We start from the raw sequence: 21,907 nt of genomic DNA, 5'->3' as shown, positions 1-21,907 counted from the left end.
TGGCGTATCGCTGCAGAATGCTGTGGTAGCCATGCTGATTAAGTGTGCCTTGAATTCTAAATAAATCACTGACAGTGTCACCAGCAAAGCACCCCCACAGCATAACGCCACCTCCTCCATGCTTTACAATGGGAAATAAAAATGTGGAGATCATCCGTTCACCCACACCGCGTCTCACAAAGACACAGCGGTTGGAACCAAAAATCAAAGGACAAATTTCCACTGGTCTAATGTCCATTGCTCGTGTTTCTTGGCCCAAGCAAGTCTCTTCTTCTTCTTATTGATATCCATTAGTAGTGGTTTCTTTGCAGCAAATCGACCATGAAGGCCTGATTAACACAGTCTCCTCTGAACAGTTGATGTTGAGATGTGTCTGTTACTTGAACTCTGTGAAGCATTTATTTGGGCTGCAATTTCTGAGGCTGGTAACTCTAATGAACATCCTCTGCAGCAGAGGTAACTCTGGGTCTTCCATTCCTGTGGCGGTCCTCATGAGAGCCAGTTTCATCATAGCGCTTGATATTTTTTGCGACTGCACTTGAAGAAACGTTCAAAGTTCTTGAAATGTTCCGTATTGACTGACCTTCATTTACATTTACATTTTAGTCATTTAGCAGACGCTCTTATCCAGAGCGACTTACAGTTAGTGAGTGCATACATTTTCATACTGGCCCCCCGTGGGAAACGAACCCACAACCTTGGCGTTGCATGCGCCATGCTCTACCAACTGAGCTACAGGGGACTACTTCATGTCTTAAAGTAATGATGGACTGTCATTTCTCTGTGCTTATTTGAGCTGTTCTTGCCATAATATGGACTTGGTCTTTTACCAAATAGGGCTATCTTCTGTATACCACCCCTACCTTGTCACAACACAACTGATTGGCTCAAACACATTAAGAAGGAAAGAAAATCCACAAATTAACTTTTAAGAAGGCACACCTGTTAATTGAAATGCATTCCAGGTGACTACCTCACAAAGCTGGTTGAGATAATGTCAAGAGTGTGCAAAGCTGTCATCAAGGCAAAGGGTGGCTATTTGAAGAATCTCAAATATAAAATATATTTTGATTTGTTTAAAACTTTTTTGGTTACTACATGATTCCATATCTGTCATTTCATAGTTTTGATGTCTTCACTATTATTCTACAATGTATGAGTAGGAGTCCTAAAACAGCATAGAAGCTGTTCAGGGTCCTGTTGGTTCCAGACTTGCTGCATGGGTACTGCTTGCCGTGCGGTAGTAAAGAGAACTGTCTGTGACTCGGGTGGCTGGAGTCTTTGACAATTTGGGAAAAGGGGTGTTCTTTAAAGAGGCAATCAGTAGTAGAAACAATAACCAAGGGAATCCCCGCCCCTTTTTCGGTAAAAAGCTGAGGGATGGGGCTGGAGAAATGTAACCACTCTTCATAGACATAGCTATGGATGCAAGGACTGACCATCCATAATATCAAAATTATAGTTTTAACCATGTTTTGAGGCTATTTACATTTGCTTTGTTTACAAACATTTGAGTAAAACAAGCTTTTATTTTGGGTTATCATGGGGTAAGACAGTTGAACTAAGCTCATAAGGCATTTATGAGTTATATTCTTCAATAACCAATGGGTATATATCATTAATTTATAAGTACAAAAAGGGATGTGGCATCTACGGATTCTAGCTTTAATGCTGTAATATGTAACTTTTTTTGGGCGACCCACCAAATTCACATAGGACAATGAGTTATATATCTATCATTCTCATTGAAAGCAAGTCTAAAAAGCGGTAGATCGGTTCTCTGCGCTATTTTTTTGCTTCAAGTTCTTACATTTCTTTTTTTGCGTCTTTTACTTTCGGTTTGTACACCAGCTTCAAACAGCTGAAAATACAATATTCATGGTTATGGAAAATATATTTCACAGCGGTTTATATGGTACAATGATTCTCTACACTTGCTTGTTTAAACAAAAAAAAGGCAAACTATTTGAATTTTAGCAACCAGGAAATGGCGTAGCGATTTCTGTGCATTCTGTGAAGTTCACAATCCAGGCAAATGGTGGCGATAATGCACGACTAGTTGGTTTGGCCGTGACTAAAAACATATATCAAATAATATTTATTTTTTTGTGGTTTCCGGGACTTGCCGCTCATGGTTTCTGCGTACTTGCGTCCATCCGGTCCTCAGTGTCCTGTGCGAATGCTGTAGAGCAATGGCGGCGTGCCGGGTATCCTCGTCGAAATGGTTTTTCACCCGGGAGCAGCTCGAAGCCACGCCGTCCCGCCGTACGGGAGTGGAGCCGGATAGAGAGCTCTCTTACCGACAGCAGGCGGCAAACCTCATTCAAGATATGGGCCAGAGACTCAACGTGTATCCTTTATAAACAATCTAGCAATAATCATCATCAGACATGTCGAAGGAAGGAGTATAGACATGGTGCTTTGTAGGCCCGTTTTCCCAGTGTGCGGTGTCTTGTGTGGGGGCTGGGGCCACGCGCCAGACGCAGTTTATGTTACTATATATTGTCTTATCAAAACATTACAAATGTGCCAGTGGTCGCTTTAATGTATTCGGTGTTGTGTAGTAATGATACAGCCAAGTTTACTAGTTAGCAAACATAATCCATCATCAACATTCAACAACATAAAGGCCAGCTAGCAAGCTGTTAGCCTGTCAGTAGCTAGTTAGCTAACATTAGTTTACTAATCTTCCCTGCTAGTTCTCCTAATTGAAATGTTAACTAGCTAACGTTGGTGTGTTTTTCGTTTTATGATCAATCTTCATATAGCCAAGTGACGGCTGCCCAGCATGCCTTTGCCAACGTTAGCTAGCAGTTTTAAGAAAAAATAGATAAATAATTAAAGAGCAGCAGTAAAATAACAGTAGCGAGGCTATATACAGGGGGTACCGGTACAGAGTCAATGTGCGGGGGCACAGGTTAGTCGAGGTAATTGAGGTAATATGTATGTGTAGGTATAGTTAAAGTGACTATGCAAAGATGATAAACAGAGTAGCAGTAGCGTAAAAGAGGTGGGGGGGCATTCAAATACTCCAGGTAGCCATTTCATTAGCAGCTCAGGAGTCTTATGGCTTTGGGGTAGAAGCTGTTAAGAAGCCTTTTGGACCTAGACTTGGCGCTCCGGTACCGCTTGCGGTGCGGTAGTAGAGAGAACAGTCTATGACTAGGGTGGCTGGAGTCTTTGAACATTTTTAGGGCCTTCCTCTGACACTGCCTGGTATAGAGGTCCTGGATGGCAGGAAGCTTGGCCCCAGTGATGTACTGGGCCGTACGCACTACCTTCTGTAGTGCCTTGGGTCAGAGGCCGAGCAGTTGCCATACCAGGCAGTGATGCAACCAGTCAGGATGCTCTTGATGGTGCAGCTGTAGAACATTTTGAGGATCTGAGGACCCATGCCAAATATTTTCAGTCTCCTGAGGGGGAATAGGCTTTGTCGTGCCCTCTTCATGACTGTCTTGGTGTGTTTGGACTATGATAGTTTGTTGGTGATGTGCTCACCAAGGAACTTGAAGCTCTCAACCTGCTCCACTACAGCCCCGTCGATGAGAATGGGGGCGTGCTCGGTCCTCTTTGTCCAGTATTCCACAATCATCTCCTTTGTCTTGATCACATTGAGGGAGAGGTTGTTATCCTGCACCACACGGCCAGGTCTCTGACCACCTCCCTATAGGCTGTCTCATCGTTGTCGGTGATCAGGCCTACCACTGTTGTGTCGTCGGCAAACTTAATGATGGTGTTGGAGTCTTACCTGGCCATGCAGTCGTGGGTGAACAGGGAGTACAGGAGGGGACTGAGCACGCACCCCTGAGGGACCCCCGTGTTGAGGATCAGCGTGGCAGATGTGTTGTTATCTACCCTTACCACCTGGGGGCGGCCCGTCAGGAAGTCCAGGATCCTTTCAGAGGGAGGTGTTTAGTCCCAGGGTCCTTAGCTTAGTGATGAGCTTTGTGGGCACAATGGTGTTGAACGCTGAGCTGTAGTCAATGAATAGCATTCTCATGTAGGTGTTCCTTTTGTCCAGGTGGGAAAGGGTAGTGTGGAGTGCAATAGAGATTGCATTATCTGTGGATCTTTTGGGGCGGTATGCAAATTGGAGTGAGTCTAGGGCTTCTGGGATAATGGTGTTGATGTGAGCCATGACCAGCCTTTCAAAGCACTTCATGGCTACAGATGTGAGTGCCATGGGTCTGTAGTCATTTAGGCAGGTTACCTTAGTGTTCTTGGGCACAGGGACTATGGTGGTCTGCTTGAAACATGTTGGTATTACAGACTCAGTTAGGGACATGTTGAAAATGTCAGTGAAGACACTTGCCAGTTGGTCAGCGCATGCTCGGAGTACACGTCCTGGTAATCCGTCTGGCCCTGCGGCCTTGTGAATGTTGACCTGTTTAAAGGTCTTACTCACATCAACTACGGAGAGCGTGATCACACAGTCGTCCGGAACAGCTGATGCTCTCATGAATGCTTCAGTGTTGCTTGCCTCGAAGCGAGCATAGAAGTGATTTTAGCTCGTCTGGCTCATGTCACTGGGCAGCTCACGGCTATGCTTCCCATTGTAGTCTGTAATAGTTTGCAAGCCCTGCCACATCCGACGAGCGTCAGAGCCGGTGTAGTACGATTCAATCCTAGTCCTGTATTGACTCTTTGCCTGTTTGATGGTTCGTCGGAGGGCATAGTGGGATTTCTTATAAGCGTCCGGGTTAGAGTCCCGCTCCTTGAAAGCGGCAGCTCTACCCTTTAGCTCAGTGCAGATGTTGCCTGTAATCCATGGCTTCTGGTTGGGGTATGTATGTACGGGACGACATCATCAATGCACTTATTGATGAAGACAGTGACTGATGTGGTGTACTCCTCAAAGCCATCGGAAGAATCCCGGAACATATTCCAGTCTGTGCTAGCAAAACAGTCCTGTAGCTTAGCATCTGCGTCATCTGACCACTTCTTTATTGACAGAGTCACTGGTGCAGTCCTGCTTTAGTTTTTGCTTGTAAGCAGGAATCAGGAGGATATAATTATGGTCAGATTTGCCAAATGGAGGGTGTGGGAGAGCTTTGTACGCGTCTCTGTGTGTGGAGTAAAGGTGGTCTAGAGTTTTTTTCCCCCTCTGGTTGCACATTTAACATGCTGGTAGAAATGAGGTAAAACTGATTTAAGTTTCCCTGCATTAAAGTCCCCGGCCACTAGGAGCGCCGCCTCTGGATGAGCGTTTTCCATGATTGCTTATGGCCTTATACCGGAAGGAGTTGAAAGCGTTTACATTTTAGTTCATGGTTGTATATCGTTTCAAAGTAAGATTATGAATGTGCTTCATGTTGCCATGTGAATCACTATTTAGACGGTGCATGTCCTTGTATAGAACAACATTTTTCAATATTACATGGTCCACATGCGTAACTTATGTACTGTATTCCTTTGAATTGCAAACATATAATAATATAATAATATTCATGAAAAATGTAACTGATATTGTCCATCAAGGCCTGGAGCTGAATGGCCCTTCACTGGCAGGCTGAATTACATAGACCTGACTGATTGAAGGGTGTTGACTAGGTATAACAGATTTAAGTTTCCCTGCATTATAGTCCCCGGCCACTAGGAGCGCCGCCTCTGGATGAGTGTTTTCCTGTTTGCTTATGGCCTTATACAGCTCATTGAGTGCGGTCTTAGTGCCAGCATCGGTTTGTGGTGGTAAATAGACAGCTACGAAAAATATAGATGAAAACTCTCTTGGTAAATAGTGTGGTCTACAGCTTATCATGGGATACCCTACCTCAGGTGAGCAAATCCTTGAGACTTCATTAATATTAGATTTCGTGCACCAGCTGTTGTTTACAAATAATATAATAATAATATGCCATTTAGCAGACGCTTTTATCCAAAGCGACTTACAGTCATGCGTGCATAATTTTTTTTGCGTATGGGTGGTCCCGGGGATCGAAGCCACTACCCTGGCGTTACAAGCGCTGTGCTCTACCAGCTGAGCTACAGAGGACCACAAAAATACACAGACCGCCACCCCTTATCTTGCCGATGCAGCATATATCCCGCTGTTATCCATGTCGTCGTTCAGCCACGACTCGGTGAAACATAAGATATTACAGTTTTTAATGTCCCGTTGGTAGGATATCCGTGATTGTAGTTAATCTATTTTGTTATGCAATGATTGTACGTTGGCTAATAGGACTGATGGTCGAGGCAGATTACCCATTCGCTGTCGGATCCTTTCAAGGCACCCCGACCTACGTCTCCGATATCTCCGTCTCTTTCTCATGCGAATGACGGGGATTTGGGCCTTGTCGGGTGTCTGAAGAAAATCCTTTGCTTCCGACTCATTAAAGAAAAAATCCTTGTCCAGTATGAGGTGAGTAATCGCTGTCCTGATATCCAGAAGCTCTTTTCGGTCATAAGAGACGGTGGCAGAAACATTATGTATAAAATAAGTTACAAATAACGCGAAAAAACACACAATAGCACAATTGGTTAGGAGCCCGTAAAACGGCAGCCATGTCCTCCGGCGCCATTCCACACCTACTTTATCAAGGATTTTTCTTTCTTTTTACCTTTTTCTACATTGTAGAATAATAGTGAAGACCTCAAAACTATGAAATAACACATATGGAATCATGTAGTAACCAAAAAAATGTTAAACATATATATTTTATATTAGAGATTCTTCAAATAGCCACCCTTTGCCTTGATGACAGTTTTGCACACTCTTGGCATTCTCTCAACCAGCTTCATGAGGTAGTCACCTGGAATGCATTTCAATTAACAGGTGTGCCTTCTTAAAAGTTAATTTGTGGAATTTCTTTCCTCCTTAATGCGTTTGAGCCAATCAATTGTGTTGTGACAAGGTAGGGGTGTTATACAGAAGATAGCCCTATTTGGTAAAAGACCAAGTCCATATTATGGCAAGAACAGCTGAAATAAGCAAAGAGAAACGACAGTCCATCATTACTTTAAGAAATGAAGGTCAGTCAATCTGAAAAATTTGAAGAACTTTGAAAGTTTCTTCAAGTGCAGTCGCAAAAACCATCAAGCGCTATGATGAAACTGGCTCTCATGAGGACCGCCACAGGAAAGGAAGACCCAGAGTTACCTCTGCTGCGGAGGATATGTTCATTAGAGTTAACTGCACCTCAGATTGCAGCCCAAATAAATGCTTCACAGAGATCAAGTAACAGATACATCTTAACATCAACTGTTCAGAGGAGACTATGTGAATCAGGCCTTAATGGTCAAATTGCTGCAAAGAAATCACTACTAAAAGACACCAATAATAATAATAAGAGACTTGCTTGGGCCAAGAAACACGAGCAATGGACATTAGACCGGTGGAAATTTGTCCTTTGGTCTGGAGTCCAAATTTGAGATTTTTGGTTCCAACCGCCGTGTCTTTGTGAGACGCAGAGTAGGTGAACGGATGATCTCCGCATGTGTGGTTCCCACCGTGAAGCATGGAGGAGGAGGTGTGATGGTGTGGGGGTGCTTTGCTGGTGACACTGTCAGTGATTTATTTAGAATTCAAGGCACACTTAACCAGCATGGCTACCACAGCATTCTGCAGCGATACGCCATCCCATCTGGTTTGCGCTTAGTGGGACTGTCATTTGTTTTTCAACAGGACAATGACCCAAAACACACCTCCAGGCTGTGCAAGGGCCATTTGACCAAGGAGAGTGCTGCATCAGATGACCTGGCCTCCACAATCACCCGACCTCAACACAACTGTGATGGTTTTGGATGAGTTGGACCTCATAGTGAAGGAAAAGCAGCCAACAAGTTCTCATCATATGTGGGAACTCCTTCAAGACTGTTGGAAAAGCATTCCGCATGAAGCTGGTTGAGAGAATTCCAAATAGGGCTATCTTCCACCTTGTCACAACACAACTGATTGGCTCAAACGCATTAAGAAGGAAAGACATTCCACAAATTAACTTTTAACAAGGCACACCTGTTAATTGAAATGCATTCCAGGTGACTACCTAATGAAGCTGGTTGAGAGAATGCCACGAGTGTGCAAAGCTGTCAAGGCAAAGGGTGGCAAATATAAAATATATTTGAATCTCAAATATAAAATATATTTGTTAAAAACTTTGTTGGTTACTACATGATTCCATATGTGCTATTTCATAGTTTTGATGTCTTCACTATTATTCTACAATGTAGAAAATAGTAAAATAAAGAAAAACCCTTGAATGAGTAGGTGTCCAAACTTTTGACTGATGCTGTACCTAACAGCTAATCATTTATTTACTGAAGTTACATTTGTACATACTTGAATTCCTTAACCCCTTTTCTCCAGCTCACAACTTACAATAAATACAGCAATTGTTTACATGCATAGATTTTATATGTACCACTCTTTCACCAAATTCCACAGAAATGTAAGTATTTACTATTCTTCATTATGTAGAGTCAGCCTGACCTGTATTTTCCTTAGAAAATGGGCAACCTCTTTACATGTGAATTTATTAAAATTCATTATCTTCTTACAGATTATTTCTCCAACCACATTATTCCTAGCTGCAAAAGTTGAAGAGCAACCTCGGAAACTGGAGCATGTCATTAAGGTTTCGCATGCTTGTCTAAACCCTCAAGAGGCCCCGCTTGATACGAAGAGTAATGTAAGTCTGGGTACTATGGGTATTGTAGGTTTTGTTATTCTCTCTGTTTCTCCCATTTTGTCAATGGCATCAACACTTGCTTTTGTGTAGTTTGAGGTGTGTGTCACCAGAGGGTGAGCTGAGACTGAACATAGTCTGACAGAAGCAATTTTCAGGCTTTGTCAGACGGATGTCTCAGTCCTGTCTCGGCATGTTCTTAGTGCTTATATTATTCCTAGTAGCAAGACTATATTTAAAACATCTGGCACTAAGAAATAACCCATACTGTTACTTTGGAATAGGGGTATCGATAGACACATTACAATGTCATGTAATGATTGTCTATTGAACTTCAGGCATACCTCCAGCAAGCTCAAGAGCTGGTGATACTTGAAACCATAGTGCTGCAGACTTTAGGTAAGTAATGACTGAGTGAGTGTATAGCGAGAACTTGGTCTAGTCTACAAAGTGTGTTATGTTTTGAATATTCTGTTGGACCATTGCTGCCAGGCATAGATGAATTGCCCTGTGTTCCCATTTGTCAGATTATTTAAATGAGGTATGTCACAGGAACATGTCAAACAATCCTCAATGCCAAGATTCTATTGCTGCTGCACAGGTCAACATGTTATTATCGTTTGATGAATCTCAGATCTTGGCAAACAGCAGTCCCATCCATGTTCCGATTTGTGGTCTCCACGACTACGGAATACTCCAATTATGTTGCCACCATCTGCGGCCCTTTTGGTTATACAACGTCAATATACTCACCCTTAATTAGATGTAAAGAAAAGAGAACTGCCTTTCATAATCCACATGTAATCCTGACTGTGCTTTTGTGATGAACAATAGAGGGGAAGAACCATAGATGGAACATTACTTTGATGCATTTTGACAAACTGTTACTGTTGAAACTCACCTGTCATGTATTTTGTTCCAGGATTTGAAATAACTATTGAACATCCACACACTGATGTGGTGAAATGTTCCCAGCTAGTGAGAGGTAGAGGCTTCCTTCTTTGCTCTTTCATGTCCTCTAGTCGGGTCATGTCTACAAGGGATCCAGCTTTTGTCAAATTAATATCAAATTGGACTTTTCGTAGCAGCTTATGAACACGTATGCAGCAGATTAGGAAAACTAACGTAGCGCGTTAGGAAAAGAGTTAGGGTTAGGTTAAAGGCAAAAACGTTAATTTGACGTTAATTTGTCACATGCTGGATCGCTTCTAGCCTTCACCCTCTAGTCGTGTAGGTGGGAGGATGAATGCTGACATGATTGTGTAACAAATCGTTGTTGACCTTTTAGAGTTATCACTAAACATGTACATTAAAGGTAGACTCAGCAAAATGACGTTGCCACGAACAGCACTGCAGATATTGAGATGAGTGAGATGCAAGACTTTGCTCTCACAGTCACACCCAGTATCTGTGCATGCGCACGGGTTGCCTTCACGCTGTTAGAACGTGATTGACACAGGACCAGAACAGCGGAGAAGTTGAGCCTCATGCTTCAACGCTCTTAGTAGTTGCGAAAATTAGTTATTGCGGAAAAAGGTTAGGGATTTTTCTTAACATTAAGGATCCTAATTTCGTTTAAACATTTTAACGTTTAAACGGTCACACCCCTAGCATCTGCGTCATATCGCTGAGTCTATCTTTAAAGGTAACATTTTGTCAACTTCTAATGATAACCCTTATTAACAGAGCACACTGGTCGGCAAAAACCTTAACTCTCTTTTCTCTCTCACTTACAGCAAGCAAGGATCTGGCACAGACTTCCTATTTCATGGCTACCAACAGGTTGTTATCCTGACCCTCCTTTGTTGCACTGTGACTATTGCACACTATAGCTTCCTGTAAGCAGGGTACCCTTTCTGTGTCCAACGGCCCTCTATGTGCCGATGGCTACTGGGATGCTAGCCCCCTCTCTTGCCCCCACAGTGGGGTTGAATGCACAATGTGAAGTGTAGTGGTGGGCTTGAATCTCACGTTTGCTCGGTTACAAAAGTGCACATGTCTAAAAAGACACTTTGGTAGCCTGAATAGCAGCTAAAGATTACACAGATGTAAACATAACGTAGAAGTCATCCTGGTAAGTACTGCGAACCCTCCTTTTTATTTATTTGTGTTTTTAAAATGTTGCCAAATATTTAAAAAGTTTATGAAAATCTTTAAGTCAGTTAACCAAATAATTGTTAATGTAATGAGATGTATGTATGTATGTGTGTATGTGTGTGTGTGTGTGTGTGTGTGTGTGTGTGTTTGTGTGTGTGTATATATATATGTGTATTTGTATATAGAACAGAAATGGAAGTGCTAATTACAATTTATGATGTTAACCCATTAAGGACCTACTCAAATGGCATGTTTTTTTAATTTGAGGAGAAGAATACACCATGTTTTAATACACCATTTCATTGTATTACAAAATATCTGTCCATCCATAAGTATTAGTCTTGGTTTTTGGCTTTTCACTTACAAACAACCATACACAGTTTATATTCTGCAAATTATGGCAGAACTAGGTCCTGAAGGGTTAGTTTTGCCAAGACATCATGTTGGGTTGGGATTTAATATAGCCTTTTTGTTTCCCATAGCCAAAAAACGCCCTCAAAACTAACTACAATGTCTGGACGCAGATCCTGATAAATGCTTTTCTGTTAGGCCTGGTCAAAATTAAGCTGTTGCTTGCGCAATCCGGCAATCGTACGAAAATTATAATTTTTTGATCTAAAAAAAAAAATATGAAAGAGCCAAAGACAACATTGTGTTCCAGAAACGGCCTGTTCTAAAGAAGGCAGGCTGCATTTGACCCATTAGAACTGGAGAGGCTTCTGTCTAACAGTAAACAGGGAGAAGTGAAGAGCTTGACGTTGTGCCGTAGACGTCGCGCTAATTAGAGGATGAATGGCTTCTTAATGCCTGAACTCAGTGACCAGCCACAGAAAGGCCTTGTTTGTTTGGGTCTTAGACATATAATTCACCACGGTTACTGACCTGTACCCTGTAGACTAAACAGTGAGGAAAAAGTGGAAACTGTACCCAAGCCTTAAAAATAGAATTGACTTGAATGGGAATGTATGTAAAATGTAAATGTACTTCTGTTTCTATGGTTTGGATTCTATTTGGGTTAGAGTCACCATGGTGAATACGGGAACTTCTTATATTTGATGTTGTTTTCCAGGATTGTGCACACTAGTCTCAGGCAGCGCAGGGTTACCATCCAGCTTTTACCATGGTCTTTAAAATGGGTGACTATCTAGCTCTCTGGCCCTTTAAATCTTTCAAGGTTCAATATTGAAGCTTCATCTAGTTCTCCATGACTCAGGTTCTTTAGAACTCAAGCTAACTTGGACTACAGTTGACTAGAAGAAGGCATTTCTGTGTGTTTTTCTCACCATAACCAGTTAGTCTGAATGAGTGGCTCTTTTGAATTTACTGTAAGCTAATTTCTACATTACCATAAAATGTTGACCAAGTGTGTTATTTATTGGTGGTGGATTTTTTAAATGAAGGGTGAAATTGGGTCACTTTCCCACCCAAAAAACCTACTAGTAATCTTTTTTAATTTTAATTTGATGCATATTTTTGAAGTTATTGCTATATTTGCAGCTCCTTTTGGTAAACACTAGGATGGTAGCCACTGTGAAACTGACTCATGATCTATTCTGCATGTCAGTCATTGTTTGTTCTCAACTGTGTGAAAATGGGTATAACATTTATTTTGCAATGCTTCTTATTCTTCTGTTGTCCTCAACACTGTGTGTACTGTGTTTTACCTCAGCCTAAAGCACCTGTGACTTACAGTCTGTTTCTCTTGTCTCTTCTCCATGTGACCTGTTGTTGTGCTCCGGCGTCTGCTCGCGCAGCCTCCACCTCACCACGTTCTGCCTGCAGCACAAGCCCACAGTCATCGCCTGCGTCTGCATCCACCTGGCCTGTAAATGGTCCAACTGGGAGATCCCTGTCTCTACTGATGGGAAACACTGGTGGGAGTACGTGGACAACTCTGTCACACTGGAGCTGCTCGATGGTGACTCTTTGATTTGATTATAGTTTGTTAGTTCACGCTCGTAGTCGGAAAGACATGCAGAATGCACAGTTACAATGTGTTTTAGTTTGGGAGAAGCGTTTGTTTTAGTCAATGAGAAGTGTGTGGGGTATGTTATTATTGGCATTTATATTAGGTGTTAAAACCAAGTGTGACCTGTCCTGTCCTTCAGAACTGACACATGAGTTCCTTCAGATTCTGGAGAAAACGCCGAGCAGGTTGAAGAGGATACGGAACTGGAGGGTAAGCTTCCGTTTCTCTCCAGTGAATCATCGTTAAGACCTCTCACTCGTGCTAAACACTGTTGTAGTTTGTCCTTGGTGTCTGCTGATTTTATTTCAGTGTAGTTTTATTGTACAGTTTCATGCTCTTCACAAAACCGCCTCGTCACACCATCATCCTCTCTTCTCCCCCATGCTAGGCCACACAAGCTGCCAAGAAGCCCAAGGGAGATGGCTCTCAGGCAAATGACCCCTACCCAGGACCCTCCCTGGTCCACGAACATTCCCTGGGAGACGGCATCCCTGGGGTCTCCAACTCAACCTTCTCCAAAGCCGCCGCCTCGTTCCCTGTCCCTCTGCCGGGGCACGCCAGTGGACCCCTCTCCCTGGACTCCATAGCCTCTATGCAGGGCAGCTCCTACACCTTCACCACCCCCAGCGACTGGCCCCAGGACACGGGGGGTCGCTCGGAGGGAGGAGGCTATTCCCTCAAAACAGATGCACTAGGCCTCCAGGGGGCTTCACTGTCTCTGCATCACGGCTCTCTAAACCCACACAGACCAGATAAGACCGTGGAGTTCAACCCTACTAAACATGAACACAAGGCTGTAGGGGGAGGGGGGAAGCACCAGCAACAGCAGCCCGTTTTCCCTCCACCGCCCCCGCCGGCCCAGAAAATGTCCCTGGACAAGTACAGAGAGAAGCACGCTGCCGAGCTTGCGGTGCAGCAGCAACGCAGACAGACAGAGCAGCAGGATATGGAGCCTGAGAGCAGGGATGCCTATATACCCTCTGTCCAGTCAGACCACAGGAAACACATGCAGCCCCACCCTAACCCAGGGGGCAGCAGCGGCACCACTGCCCCTCCTCTTAAAATGAAGCTGGCCATGCCAGGCCAGGACAGGCTCCCCTCTGACAAACGGGACAAGGGGGGCTCACTCAAACTCCGCCTCCCAGTTCCTTCTCAGGGGGGCGTGGCCAGCAAAGAGGAGCTGAAGATGAAAATCAAGGTGTCCTCTGAGCGCCACAGCTCTTCTGACGAGGGCGGGGCCAAGAGCAAACATTCCAGCCCGCTGGTAAGCAAGGAGAAGCATCGGGACCACTCTGCCCACCGCCACCACAAGCAGCACGGACACTCTCACCTCCATTCAGCACAGCACAGCGGCAATGGCAGGGGGGGCCTTGAGGGGCCAGCGGGGGTTGGGCCGGCCCTCCTCCGGAGCCCCCTGGGGTTAGGGGGCGTTGAGGGGGTGGCGGGCCCAGCCCTTGCTTCTGGTTCCAGCTCCTCCCGCAAGAGGGCGCACCCCAACGTCGCCGGCCACAACCACCACTCCTCCTCCAAAACGAGCAAAAGCTCCAAGGGCAGCGCAGGTAGTTCCTCCTCTCACTGTTCCTCTGTTCAGCTGCAGTCACAGTGTGTGTCGTCTCAGTCACAGTGTGTGTCGTCTCACAGTCACAGCTCTGGTTTTAACCTTCCCTTCCCCCTCCTCCCCCTGTCACATACCAGGTGGGCTACGGACATCTCAGCACCCTAGTGAAACTGGACAAGAAGCCAGTGGAGAGCCGCGGCCCTGAGGTCGCCGGCTGGGGTACGGCCAGCACCAAACAGACACACGTTTCCTGTTAAGTGCCCAATGAATGAACTCATGAACCCTTTTATAGCAAGGCAATGGAAGGTAAAGCAAAAAATATAAAGAAAAGTGTAGGACAAAAATATAATGATTATGCTTCCCGATCATCTGATCTCTTGGCAGTGCTGGTATATCCTGTCCGTTTCTATGTGTAGTTGCTGCTTTGTCCTCCGGATTCTCTGGATGGGTCTTGGAATGTGGACGTGTCAGGGGGTCAACTTAGTTTAAATGATGAAAAAAGGTATTATAAATACTGAAAAGGTATGAAAGATGCAATTTCTTTTCTTTTTAAATAATAATTAAAACAGCATTTCCACAACTGTAATCCATTCTGGTGGGAAAACAAGGCAAGCAGTCCTCTCCGTTATGGCTGGAGGTGGGCTTCCCTCAGTCGGTAATAGAGAAGGAAGGCCAGGCACGCCAAACATGGCCGCCAATGGAAGCTGGATTTTTAGTTTCTTTCTTGAATGAGTGTCTCTCTTTTTTTATACTCAATACTGTATTGATGATTCACATGTTTCTAGATGATTCACATGTTTCTAGATGATTCACATGTTTCTAGATGATTCACATGTTTCTAGATGATTCACATGTTTCTATCGTCAAAGGGATAAAGCAGAACGCTGACTGCTGTTTACAGAAAGTGGAGATAAATGTACATACGTTTTTGTATGTTTAAAAAGCTATACCATAAATACTCAGGGTTGGAACTGCTTGTATGTAAGTATAACAAGATCTATATATATATATATATATATATATATATATATATATATATATATATATATATATATATATATATATATATATATATGATGGGAAGAAAATACTATTGTGATTTGATGTAGGAGTCCTATCTTTGGTGATTCTAACTGCAGCGTTCCAGTGTTGTACTTAGAGCCTGTACTATGCATGGCTGCCGGTAGAGGGCACTCGACCTTCAACCTTTCCATCCCTTTGTAGAGTCTGGATTTCCTCCAATGCAGACCCTACAAACAGTACCAACCACCTGGCATGTTGTCAGAGGCCATGCAATTTGTACTCATTATAATTATTTTGACCTCCAAGACCACCTTAAGCTGGATGCCAAAGGCTGTCCCTCGCAAAAAAAACGAAAGACATACATGAGGACAGTAATACTAGTGCTATAGAGTTTACATGCCTAACCTTTTCTGTGAAGTGCATTTACATAAAATCGTTACTTGGCTTGACCCTGTAGCCCATAGATGCAAAGCTGTAAATCAGTAATGGTAAATAATGTAGGATTGTTGATGTCCAGCGACGCGGCAGAAAAGTAGCCTGGTTGCCAGTGTTTCTGATCTCTTGTCAAGTCCTTTTATTAATAGCTTGACAATGACAATGGAGTAGGCAAGAGCACAAACAGATCTGGCACCAGGATAGGAGAAAAGGCTATTGGGCTTAACGTTCCATCAGTGTTGTTGATACAGTACGGTGGCTCGTGTGCTGTCACAGGTCAGTTTCCTACTGTATATGGCAGATATCATTCTCAATTGTGGACACAAACTAAGAACTGTTCTTTGACTGGTTAGTCCTTTTATTTCAGTGTGCAGACAGTTCGTATTGAGGCCAAGATGGTATATTCCACCAGTATTTATACTTTTAGGCACAGACGTTAGTGGTTTGATGATAAGAAGGCAAGCGCAAATCTTGACAACCAGTTTTATTATTTTATTTAAGTTCTACAAATAAATCTTAAGGTTAACACTACCTTAAAACTTGACCTATGTTGTATGATTGATTGGTATTTACTGTATGCTATATGAAGAGAATGAAAGCAAAATGTTAGACAAATACCCTATTTCTGTATCCTCTGCAAAATCTTGTTCCAAAGGTGCCCCAAAAATTCAAGGGATTTTTTTGTGTGATAGAAAGGGTACAAAGGTTTCAAGCAATACATTTGAAAAATAATTTAAATACTGTATATTATGCTAATTCGACATATTTACATACATTCTTGATAGGCGTTACGGCTTGTCACTTCTTCTTGATGAACTCTTACGCTATTTCCTAACAGCTTTGAGTGTAGGTCCTGAACTAACATGATGTCCTTGGGAATTAAAGGGTGGCCCAATAGTAGTTCTGCTGTTCCTGGTCACTGCAAAGAGGACAGAATAATATGTTATTATCGTGTTTTACTGACTGTGGGTGAGTTGTCACATTTATCTTTGTTTGACTTAGTGATGGTTCACGTAATTAACAATTAATGAAATTTGTATCCACACTTGGTTTGTTTTACTTTAGTCTTCGTAGCATTCTATACAGTGTAGTATTCAGTGTAGATCCCAATCTCTGCTTATCTAGAGACTACATTCAAGGTAAGGAAACATTAGTACTTTGGTTGAACTATTCCTTTTAAAGTATTATTTGTAACATTTTGCTTGTAAGTACAGAATCATAGATCAACTCACTTGGTCAGACAAAGTCACTGGTGTCCTCTGAGAATCCGTCAGGCAGCAAAGGCATTGGGCCTCTCCTCGCACAGATTTAGAACCAGGCCGCCTCCATGGACAGTGGCGGCTTCCTAGTGGCCATCTCAAACACGGTGCACCCCACGCTCCAGATGTCCGACTTCCTGCTGTGACCAATCTTGTTGATGACCTCCGGCACCATCCAGTAGGGTGTGCCGTGCAACGATTTCAGGAGGCCACTACGACCGTGTGAGCGAGGCAACTCAAATGCCAGGCACAGCCGAAGTCTATCAGCTTGTCTTCTCCTGTAGGCATGAACATGACGTTCCCCTTCAGGTCCCTGTGGATGACCCTGTTGAGGAGCAGGTAGGACACCCCCTCCATGGGTGTACAGAGCCAGGATGCTCTCCGGAAGAGGGCCGACGCGGTAGAGCACGCTGGCGATGCAGCCTCCAGGGACATACTCCATGAAGACGACGACACATGATTTTGGAAATCCACGACTTAATGCGGCGTGCCTGGATACAGCCCTTAGCCATGGTACAGTATATTGGCCATATACCACAAACCCCCAAGGTGCCTTGTTGCTATTACAAACTGGTTACCATCATAATTAGAACAGTAAAAAAAAAGAAATGTTTTGTCTTACCGATAGTATACGGTCTGATATACCACGACTTTCAGCCAATCAGCATTCAGGGCTCGAACCACTCAGTTTACAGTAGAATGTAAACAACACACAGCTCATGTATAATTAAGCAATAAGGCACAGGGTTTGTGGTATATGGCCAATATACATTACATTTTAGTCATTTAGCAGACGCTCTTATCCAGAGTGACTTACAGGAGCAATTAGGGTTAAGTGCCTTGCTCAAGGGCACATCGACAGATTTTTCACCTAGTTGGCTCTGGGATTAGAACCAGCGACCTTTCGGTTACTGGCACAACGATCTTAACCACTAAGCTACCTGCCGCCTGTGAACAGCCCTTGGCCGTGGTATATTGGCGATACCACACCCCCTTGGGCCTTATGGCTTAATTATACATGAGCTGTGTGTTGTAGGTAACTGTGTAGTGATAATAGAATTAGGCCTGTAGTGACAATGGAAAGTAATTTTGAAATGGAAGTTTAATCAATGAAATATATAATCTCACATTCTATTGTAAACTTGGACCAAGTGTTATTTGCTTACACCCTGTAATGATTTATCATGCCTCGGCACAGAATTATTTCTGAGTTCCCTCTCGTTGTCGGAGTCAGTTGTGTTCTGCCCTCTCTCGTCCAGTGATATCAGCTCTTCAGACAGACATCGCAGCAGAGGCCCCTTACTCCACCCAGAAACTTCTGGAACACAGGTGACATGGTCCTGCTGTCACAGCTACCTGAGGTCCAGGTGTCGATCTAATGCCGCGTTTTCAACGGTCATCCAACTCGAAATTCCAACTCGGGAACTCTGGCCTCTTTCTAGAGGTCAGACTTTCCGACCTGAAGATCACTGACATCATGATTTGACCTCGTATTTTTCAGAGTTCCCAGTTGTTTTGAATGCGGCATCAGGCTGCACTGGGCTGTAGGATTGAGGGGATGAATGGTCCAGGCGATTTGCCTTGCTATTGTCAGTGTCGGACATGTTGCTCCCCATGGCTCCCTCATTGTCCTGCACACAGAGACCATCATCGTCTTGGTCAGAATGAGATGTGAGTTTAGTCGTTGACCAGGAGAGGTTTTGTCTCCTGGCCGGTGGCGAGAGATTAAAGGGTCTGACGCATGGCTGGACATTGACAGCACTTCCTCTATCACTGACCGCGACAACGTAGGGTGTCCCTCTGACACCTGTGGTGTGTTCGGAGAGACAGCCTCTTCTCCTTCACTCAGGACCAGCTCAGTCTTAGAATGAGTGTGGCTGTGCCAGAAATGACCACCACATCGTCTTTTTGTCATCGGTGATGGCGTTAGATCTGACTTTCCCCTGTATATAGACGGATTACCAGGACATGTACTCAGAGCATGCGCCGACCAACAAGCAAGTGTCTTCACTGACATTTTAAACCTCTCCCTGACCGAGTCTGTAAGACCTACATGTTTCAAGCAGTCCACCATAGTCCCTTTGCCCAAGAAGGCGAAGTTAACCTGCCTAAATGACTACCGCCCCGTAGCACTCACGTCGGTAGCCATGAAGTGCTTTGAAAGGCTGGTCATGGCTCACATCAACACCATCATCCCGGAAACCCTACACCCACTCCAATTCGCATACCGCCCCAACAGATCCACAGATGACGCAATCTCAATCGCACTCCACTCTGCCCTTTCCCACCTGGATAAAAGGAACACCTATGTGAGAATGCTGGTCATTGACTACAGCTCAGCGTTCAACACCATAGTGCCCTCAAAGCTCATCACTAAGCTACGGATCCTGGGAATAAACACCTCCCTCTGCAACTGGATCCTGGACTTCCTGAGGGGCCGCCCCCAGGTGGTAAGGGTAGGTAACAACACATCTGCCACGCTGATCCTCAACATGGAGGCCCCACAGGGGTGCGTGCTTAGTCCCCTCCTGTTACTCCCTGTTCACCCACGACTGCGTGGCCAAGCATGACTCCAACACCATCATTAATTTTGCTGACGACACAACGGTGGTAGGCCTGATCACCGACAACGATGAGACAGCCTATAGGGAAGAGGTCAGAGACCTGGCAGTGTGGTGCCAGGACAACAACCTCTCTCTCAACGTGAGCAAGACAAAGGAGCTGATCGTGGACTACAGGAAAAGGAGGGCCGAACACGCCCCTATTCACATCGACAGGGCTGTAGTGGAGCGGGTCGAGACTTTCAAGTTTCTCGGTGTCCACATCACCAACAAACTATCATGGTCCAAACACACCAAGACAGTTGTGAAGACGATGCCTTTTCCCCCTCAGGAGACTGAAAAGATTTGGCATGACCGGTTACATCACCGTCTGGTATGGCAACTGCTCGGCCTCTGACCCAAGGCACTACAGAAGGTAGTGCGTACGGCCCAGTACATCACTGGGGCCAAGCTTCCTGCCATTCCGGACCTATACACTAGGCGGTCTCAGAGGAAGGCCCAAAAAATTGTCAGACTCCAGTCACCCAAGTCATAGACCAGGGTTCTTCAATTCCGGTCCTGGAGGGCCGAAACACTTCTGTTTTTTATTTCTACCTGGTAGTTAATTGCACTCACCTCGTGTCCCAGGTCTGAATTAGCCCCTGGTTAGAAGGAGAGGATGAAAAACAGAGGTGTTTCGGCCCTCCAGGACCGGAATTGAAGAACCCTGTCATAGACTGTTCTCTCTGCTACCGTACGGCAAGCGGTACTGGAGCGCCAAGTCTAGGTCCAAAAGGCTCCTTAACAGCTTCTACCCCAAGCCATAAGACTGCTGAACAATCAAATGGCCACCCGGACTATTTACATTGACCCCCCCCCTCCTTGTCTTTACACTGCTGCTACTCGCTGTTTATTATCTATGCATAGTCACCTTACCCCTACCTACATGTACAAATTACCTCAACTAACCTGTACCCCCGCACATTGACTCTGCACCGGTACCCCCTGTACATAGCCTTGTTATTATTTTATTGTTTTGGATTTTTTACTTTAGTTGATTTAGTAAACTTAACTGCATTGTTGGTTAAGGGCTTGTAATCAAGCATTTCACAGTAAAGTAAAGAACACCTGTTGTATTATTGTGCGGTCTGGCACTTTTCAGCTCCCTCTGCTGAATAAGTGTCCTTTTTGTAATTTTCAGCCATTTGCAGCTTGGACGTAAGGGCTCTAACCCTTGTTCGGACACAGGGTGAGTCTGTGCTTTTCTGACCAGTCTTTGACAAAGTTTGATTTCACTGTGGCCTCACCAATGATGATGGGATCCGAAGGTTTTCTGACCTTTGCTTTAACTTGTAAAGGAATGGACAAAGTCCTCCGGTTGCTTTTGGACTTGCTGTTCCCCCGAATGGTATGTTTGTGTGCCAAGACGTTGAAAGACCGATTTTTGGTTTGGACACTAGAGATTCCTCTTCTCTTTGTTCTTGATAGGTTTGGTGTTTTCCTCCTGCAGGAGGGTTGCATTCAGAAAGTGATATTCACAGTAGAAGGAAAACATTGATACTTGGTGTTCTCCACAACATGCATCTTTGCATTATTGTCATCGACTTTAATGGCTTTGTTTCTATGTCTTTCAGATGCTGAAGAACATGTGGTCGTTGGCTCAGTTCCTGTTGTCTCTCTTGAGTCCCCCTAAGCACATCACCTTTGTCCGTTCCACTGCCACCCACCTCTTCCTCACAGTCCCTCTCAAAGCATGAGGTGCTGTTAATGTCTTTGAACTTCGTCAAATCAAGGGTAAGCTGGTGCCTCATCTCAATTATTGCTTTGTGCCCTCTCCCTTGATAGGCGCTCCGTCATTAATATTGTACGTAATGTGTTGACTCCCTATTATTCCTCACTGTAATCTCCAACATCAAACTTCCCAGATGATTTCTAGATCCAAGTGCAACCTTCCCTTAAAAGTCTCTCTCTGTTTGGCGGTGGCCTCTCTCATCCTCCTCTTCCTCCAGGTTGATGGAGGACTGGCTGGTGGTGGAGCTAGAGCTGCTATCCTCGCTGCTCTCCCCCGGTGGCTGGGGACCCCCCTGGGGCTCACTCTGCTCCTGGCCATCCTTTCCCTCCTCAGCCTGGAGGTCATGGACACCAGCCTGATGGGCTTCAGGGGAGAATGGTGCTTCAGGCCAGGTAGCACTCCTCCGCCTCTATGTCCCCTGCAGCAATGTTCCAACATCTAGTGGAAAGCCTTTCCAGAAGAGTAGAGGCTGCTATAGCATCAAAGGGGGAACCAACTCCATATTAATGCCCATGTTCAACGAGCAGGTGTCCACGTACTTTTGGTCATGTAGTGTACAATATGTGTTTGTGTATATACAGTGCCTTGCAAAAGTATTCATCCCCCTTGG

At 44.5% G+C, this 21,907-nt stretch overlaps 1 protein-coding gene and 1 pseudogene across 3 annotated transcripts; one reads left to right on the top strand and one right to left on the bottom strand.

Annotated features, from left to right (window-relative positions):
- Window positions 1-1,938: 1,938 nt before the first annotated feature.
- LOC121555184 (cyclin-T2) lies at window positions 1,939-16,250 on the top strand. Of its 3 annotated transcripts, XM_041869013.2 has the most exons (10): window positions 1,939-2,350; window positions 8,306-8,387; window positions 8,499-8,627; window positions 8,963-9,023; window positions 9,547-9,609; window positions 10,361-10,406; window positions 12,476-12,639; window positions 12,830-12,900; window positions 13,079-14,249; window positions 14,386-16,250. In XM_041869013.2, exons 1-10 carry the CDS (start codon window positions 2,193-2,195, stop codon window positions 14,451-14,453), a joined length of 2,013 nt encoding a protein of 670 aa, XP_041724947.1. In that variant the 5' UTR covers window positions 1,939-2,192; the 3' UTR covers window positions 14,454-16,250. The 3 variants fall into 3 exon arrangements, 2 of the variants coding, with proteins under 2 accessions (XP_041724947.1, XP_041724948.1); XM_041869014.2 differs by lacking the exon at window positions 14,386-16,250 and having other exon boundaries at window positions 12,853-12,900; window positions 13,079-13,210; XR_006658009.1 differs by lacking the exons at window positions 12,830-12,900; window positions 13,079-14,249; window positions 14,386-16,250 and having other exon boundaries at window positions 10,361-10,698; window positions 12,476-12,563.
- A 692-nt stretch (window positions 16,251-16,942) lies between these two features.
- LOC121554867 lies at window positions 16,943-17,488 on the bottom strand (annotated as a pseudogene).
- Window positions 17,489-21,907: the final 4,419 nt, after the last annotated feature.

The sequence above is a fragment of the Coregonus clupeaformis genome, chromosome 40 (genome assembly GCF_020615455.1).
Source record: "Coregonus clupeaformis isolate EN_2021a chromosome 40, ASM2061545v1, whole genome shotgun sequence".
Taxonomy (NCBI): Eukaryota; Metazoa; Chordata; class Actinopteri; order Salmoniformes; family Salmonidae; genus Coregonus; species Coregonus clupeaformis.
This window is presented reverse-complemented; position numbering and strand designations above follow the sequence as displayed.

Coding starts and splice junctions, on each gene's coding strand:
- LOC121555184 (XM_041869013.2), top strand. CDS start 2,193: ATGGCGGCGTGCCGGGTATCCTCGTCGAAATGGTTTTTCACCCGGGAG. Junction 8,628..8,962: donor CGCTTGATACGAAGAGTAAT/GTAAGTCTGGGT, acceptor ATTGAACTTCAG/GCATACCTCCAGCAAGCTCA. Junction 9,610..10,360: donor ATGTTCCCAGCTAGTGAGAG/GTAGAGGCTTCC, acceptor TCTCACTTACAG/CAAGCAAGGATCTGGCACAG.